Source organism: Choloepus didactylus, chromosome 10, assembly GCF_015220235.1.
Source record: "Choloepus didactylus isolate mChoDid1 chromosome 10, mChoDid1.pri, whole genome shotgun sequence".
Classification (NCBI taxonomy): domain Eukaryota; kingdom Metazoa; phylum Chordata; class Mammalia; order Pilosa; family Megalonychidae; genus Choloepus; species Choloepus didactylus.
The window spans coordinates 25,426,497-25,432,851 of NC_051316.1; the positions used below are offsets into that span (position 1 = coordinate 25,426,497).

The 6,355-nt window shown below is 42.1% G+C and overlaps 1 protein-coding gene across 1 annotated transcript in view; it reads right to left on the bottom strand.

Moving 5' to 3' along the window:
* The window catches only part of LOC119545559 (peroxiredoxin-like 2C), a 64,512-nt gene extending 58,892 nt beyond the window's left edge, over window positions 1–5,620 (bottom strand). The window contains exons 1-2 of the mRNA XM_037851168.1: window positions 4,269–5,620; window positions 3,419–3,477 (exon numbers count right to left, since the gene is read on the bottom strand). Coding sequence (XP_037707096.1) covers window positions 3,419–3,477; window positions 4,269–4,587 — 378 coding nt within the window. The 5' untranslated portion in view covers window positions 4,588–5,620. The remainder of the gene's footprint in view (window positions 1–3,418; window positions 3,478–4,268) is intronic.
* Between the last annotated feature and the right edge of the window lie 735 nt (window positions 5,621–6,355).

A 6,355-nucleotide genomic window follows, 5' to 3' on the forward strand; every position in this document is an offset into this window, starting at 1 on the left:
ATACTCAAAAAAGTCTGTGTCCTAAGAAAAGGAGCACAGAAGACAGAGCACTACCTGGCTGACAAGTGAAACTAGGGGGCCAGAGACTGGCTCTGAAAAGGGGCTTTCGTTCCCCTTTTTTTTACTCTGTCAATCTGAGTCCCTCAGTGGAGAAAGCCTCAGGCATTTTCAGCTCTCAGGGCTGTGATCCAGGCAAGGGTGGGAGTTAATACAGTCAGAGAGACAAAGGAGTAATTCAAGTGCAGAAGATAACTCCCTAGCTGTATCTTCCCTAAGAGGAGGGAAAAGGCTGGTGCTTTTTTTTCTTTTACTCCTTCTATTTTTACACTTCAATAGGCCCCTGGAAAGGCTGGAATTAAAACTGTTGGGGAGTAACTATCCAGACAATAGCCTAAAGCACTAGGCAAGGCTTGGGGGCTGGGAAAGGGCCTTAAAAGGGGATTTCTTTTTTTTTTTTTCCTTCTCCTTTTTCTTCCTGTTTTTTTTTTTTTTTTTAAATAACTATTCCAAGTAGCTCTTTACAGAAAGCTGGGCTCCGGGAAGAGGGGGCACATAGAAGCGGGCACCCATTCCTTCGCTCCAAAAAGGCTTGTTTTTTTTTTCCTTAATTTTGATCCTTTTCTATTCTCCCTCTCTGACTCTTTATCTTTTTACATTTCAATAGTCCTCTGGCAAGGGCAGAATTAAAGCTGTTGGAGAGTAACTATCCAGACAATAGCCTAATGCACTAGGCAAGGCTTGAGGGCTGGGGAAGGGCCATAAAAAGGGAATTTTTTTCTTTTTCTTTCACTCTATCTCTTTTTAAAGTAGTTATTCTAAGTAGCTCTTTACAAAAAAACGTGGTCCAGCTCAACTGGCAGCCCTCCTTCAAAGAACTCAGTCCCCAGGGGCAGGAAATCAGAAAGTAGCTTCAGCCAGCCATGCTCCTGACAGGGTCAGAGTTACTGGGAGAACTAAAGGCGCTGCACTTCCTTACACTGGTGGGGGAACTGCAGGCTGGCAAGTGTCACCTGCCGGACAGGACAGGAAAAGCACAGAGTCTAAAGGCCTCATGGGAGGGTCTCATTCTCAAGGAAACTCCATACTCTCCTCCTGAAACCTGGGCCTCTCTAGACTGGGAAAACCTGACTGGGGTTGACCATACCTCAGGAGACCCTCTCAAAAAAGGCTACATAGAGGCAGGGCAAGAAACAGAAAAACCAGAGGTGAAAAATTCTGATCAACTACATAGAAGCTAACTCAGAGGTCTAGAAAAAGTTGAAGTGAATGCCAAAGGTAGAGAACAAAGCCAACCAACAAGAAAACCCTAGGTAAAAGAGTGAACATGAGCTCCAGAATGAACTAATCCAGAAAATCAGATGCCTGGACAGCTTAAGATAACAAGCCATACTAGGAAACATGAAAATTTGGATGCGCCAAAGGGACAAACTAATAATTCAACTGAGATACAGGAATTGAGATGACTAATCCTAAATCAGTTCAGTGAACTGAAGGAAGAACTAAAGATGTTCAAACAAATCTCCTAAATCAATTCAAAAATCAATTCATTGAACCGAGGGATGATATGGTAAAAGAGATGAAGGACATAAAGAAGACACTGGATGACCATAAAGAAGAATTCGTAAACTTGAAAAACCAAATGGCAGAACTTATGGAAATGAAAAGCACAACAGCAGAGATGAAAAAACAGAATAGAGGGATACAACAGGAGATTTGAACAGGCAGAAGAAAGGATCAGTGAACTGGAAGACAAGAAATTTGAATTCATAACACAAAAGAAGAGATAGTAAAAAGAATGGAAAAATATGAGCAGAGTATTAGCCCTGCCTCTATGTAGCCTTTTTATGAGAGGGTCTCCTGAGGTATGGTCATTCCTGAATGACAACATGAAGTGCACAAATATATGTGTTATGGGTATCCCAGAAGGAGAAGAGAAAGGAAAAGGGGCAGAAAGAATAATGAAGAAATATTCACTGAAAATGTCCTAACTCTCAAGAAAGACAGAAAATTTCAAGAAGCACCATGTACCCCAAACAGAAGAGATCTCAATAGACCTGTTCCAAGACACTTAGTGATCAGATTGTCCAATATCAAAGACAAAGAGAGAATTCTGAAAGCAGCAAGAGAAAAGCAATCCATCACATACAAGGGAAGCTTGATAAGACTGTGTACAGTTTTCTCTATAGAAATCATTGAGGCAAGAGGACAGTGGTATGATATATTTACGATACTGAAAGACAAAAACTGTCAACCAAGAATTCTATATCCAGCAAAACTGTCCTTCAAAAATGAGGGATAGATTAAAATATTTTCAAACAAACATAAGGCATCAACAAGAGGATACCTTCACTGAAGAAAGGCCAATGGCATCTGGGACACCTCTGTCAGCTGGGAAGGCATGTGACCGGTGTCTGCTTATCCTTTGCTCCAAAATGTTTTTCTCCAAAATGTCTCTGAGAGTCTATCTTAGCTCCTCTCTCTCAGCTCCTATGCATCCTTGCTTCTTTCTCCCAGGGTGTTTCTCTCTAAGTGTCTGCAGGTCCTCTCTTAGCTTCTCTGGGGCAAACTCTGGGCTTTATCTCTTAGTGTAACATCACCAAACGTCCTTCTGTCTGCATTTCCAAGCTTCTCCAAGCATCAGCAAGCATCTAGGTCTGGGTTTGCTCTTCTGCTCTCTTAAATACTCCAGTGAATTAATCAAGATCCACCCTGAATGGCAGGGTCCACACCTCCCTGGAAATAAGTTAATCAAAGGTCTCGCCCAAAATTGATTGAGTCATGTCTCCATGGAAACACTCAATCAAAAATTCCACCTAACAAGACTAGGTTAAAAGATCATGGCTTTTTGTGGGGGATATAATATATCCAAACCAGCACAAAGACTTAATATAAAGCCACACTAATTATAACACTGAAGTTCAAGCCAAAAGATAGATAACTAGGACACAGAATATGAAGTTTAGATTAGACCCACATGGTCAGTTGATAGACAACAGAAGCTCCACTGCAATTCAGTGGACCAAGGACAGGTTTTTCAACTTCAATGTTGTTACTGAAAAGATCTGCACTGTCACCAACATGAAAAATATCAAGATGTTTTTCCAGACTTCAGTGTGTTTCGTTTCCATGAGGAATCAGTTTGGTTTATTCTTCCCATCAATTCAAATCTTTAAACAAATCTTTAACTTTCCTTTGTGGCTATAAGGTCAGAAATAAATATGCAGCTCCACTTTGGAAAATCTGCAACATCAGAGGACCTGCATCTTCCTATATGCCACCTTTGTCCTGCTATTCTGCTTTTCTATAATCTTCCCTAAATAATTCTGATCTATGTCAAATTCTACTTTTCCATTTTAATGTGTGGACCCCTAAACACCTATAAAATCCATCATAAAAAAATTTTTAAGAAATAACTCACCAGAGATATGTCCATTTTCTGCTCCTCATGGAAGAGTGTAGAGAACTGTGATCGATAAGCTGGGGGTACAAAAAGAGGAATGAAGTCACGACAGATCTGGTTAGCTCCTTTTCTGCCTGCCTAAAAATCTTACATCAGCTTTCAGCACCTGAGCTTCTGTATCTCTAATATGATCACATGGGCTTAACCCCAGTTTTTCATTGGGTGAATTCAACTATTTTCCTATTGATTTATTAACAATTTATGTCTCCTCTGATCCATTCACAAAAAATTAAAAGAGGATTAATATTAATACTACATTAACATCACTTATATCAAGTTAGAAAATCAGAAAATTCTGAACGAAAAAAATGGGATGCTTAATGATAGACAATTTCTTAACCTTTTTCTTCTAACTGGTTGCAGTTCTTCAAAAGGACTTTTTGATAAGACACTTCTGGTGACTTACTGAGACAGAGTGAACACCACTGTGCTCTGCTCCCAGCCCCATCCTAGAGGATCCTGGAAAAGTCACTCATCTGTGGCCCAATATTTTATTAAGCTTTCAAGAGTCAGAAATAAAAACCTCTACCTGCACTATCACTTTGTGATTTTCTATATTCCAGATAGAGGGAGCCTCAGCCAATCTCTAGATGCTGTATGTGGTGACTGACATCATATGAGAGCAACTCAGAATCTGGAAGGAGTGAGGGAAGACTGAAGGAAACGGGAAGTCTTTTAAAGAGGAATGGAGACAGAATTTCCTCAGCTCTGGCTGAGTCTGTCTTCCCTGGTAATCATACCCTCATAAGTCCTCCAGTGATGTGGCTATTCCTGTGTAGCCACTTACCCTTTCAACCCAGCTCCCCACCTTCTGCCTCTTGGTCCATGAAATCCACTGTCACATGGACTGTGATGACTTCTGAATGTGGCAATAACACCAACTGGTTCACCCAGGGCACAGGGATAAAGAATGGCTTCTGGTGGAGCAACTCAGGACCTGTTCCTTTCTGGGCTCTTTTGCCCCTGCTCTGCAGCTGTGCTGAGTGGTCTCTAACCAGAGAGGCTGTTCTTCCAGGTGGGACTCCTGTCCATGGGGCTCCATCCTTCCTGCCCCACAAGAGCTGCTTTATTCCGGACAGGCTGAGACATAGACCTGGGAAAAGATTCATTTTAGTTGAAACCTTCATCTAGAGTAGGGTTTCTAAAAAATTAGTACCACCGACATTTTGGGCTGGGTACTTCTGTGGTGTGGGGAGCTATCTTGGGCACTGTGGAATGTTTAGTAACATCTCTGCCCTCTTTCCACTAGATGCCAGTAGCACCTCCCTTTCTAGTTGTAACAACCAAAAACGTCTCCAGACAGTCCCAAAAGGCCCTTGGGGAGCAAAATTGCCCACCCTGGCTGAGAACCACTGATGTGGGGCCTTAAACCTGACTCTTAGAGTTCAGAAGTACTGTACTATCCATGTCTGTAGCCACTTGCCACACATGACTAAAGCACTTGAAATGTGACTTGTGTAACACGTTGAAATAATATTCTGGATATTTTGGGTTAAACATGGATTCTTAAAATTAATTTCACTTATTTCTTTTTACTTTTTTAATGTCACTGGGAGAAAATTTAAAATTCCACATGTGGTCCTCTTACCTATCTATCAGACAAGCACTGTACTAGAGTATCAGGCTGTGCCAACTGAAAACAGAGAGCCTGGACAGAAAGCAGTGATGTCCACATTCACGTCACCATCATAGTCTTGGAGATCTGGGAACAAGTAACTCTGCTAAGAGCTGTGAAGGCTGCAATGCTGGGTTTTAGGCAGGTGGGATATTAGGAATAGCCTGAATTTGGGAAGCAATATCTGTATTTACATCCTAGCTGCCTCACCGTTTGTAACCCTTGAAACTGTTTTCTTTTTTGAAAATGATATGGTTATAAATAGGGCATTTGTAAGGATTAAATTAAATACTAAACTAAAAGACAAAGTGCCTTCCAAATACAATGAGAGCCAACATTTACGTGTTACTTATTAAGTGGCCTTTGGCTAGACTGATAACTTGTTTCTGCGACTAACACCCCGAAGAAGTTTTTACTGATACCCTCCTTTTCAGAGGATAAACCTGCCTGTCACTTATGTGAAAGCGCTGGAATTTACCGGGGACTTTTTGGCTTTAGAACTCACTCTCCCGCCCGCCCTTTCCGCAGGTTTGCGAACCCGCATTTCTTACCGCCGCCGGCATGGGCTGTTTTCCCTGTTCCTGCTGCAGCCTGGGCGGTGCACAAGGTCTCACACACCAGGACCAACAATGCGCACTGAATCCTGACGAGGACGTACTTCAATGATTTCAGTTTCCATGAGGAATCAGGTTTCGGGACTTCCCTCTTCGCCTCCTGGTCACAAGCCCTCTCCTCTATACTAATCCCGCAGCAGCGCGGGCTTCGATATCCAGCGCTCTCACCTGAGCAAGCAGATCCTCGGTCCCGACTCGGGAGAGAGCGGAAGCAAGATGTGGACTGCGCGTGCGCAGAAGGAGCCCCGCTACCCGTACCCAGAATACTGCGCGGCAAATACCGTACCACTCGGAACTATATTTCCCAAAAATCACCACGCATGAAGCCACTAATTTTTTGTTTTTGTTTTCGAAGTATTAGGAAATTACAAGATGTCATTGACAGTCTGATACCTGGAGTCCGGGTGGTCCTAAAACCCCCAGGTTTACGGGTTAGACTTTATGACATAACAGCAAATAAATGTGTGATCCTCAATGTGGTCCTGGGTGGAGAAAAGAAGAGCTGTGGAAGAAATTTGGAAACAACTGGTGAAAGTTATAGATGTACTGATATCAGAAATGTAAAGGAAAATAACAGTTGCTCTCGTTAATTGTGATCATGAAAGTAACTTTACTTTTTTTTTAGCGATGCATATGAAAGTGTTTAGGCTTGTGTTATATGTGTAA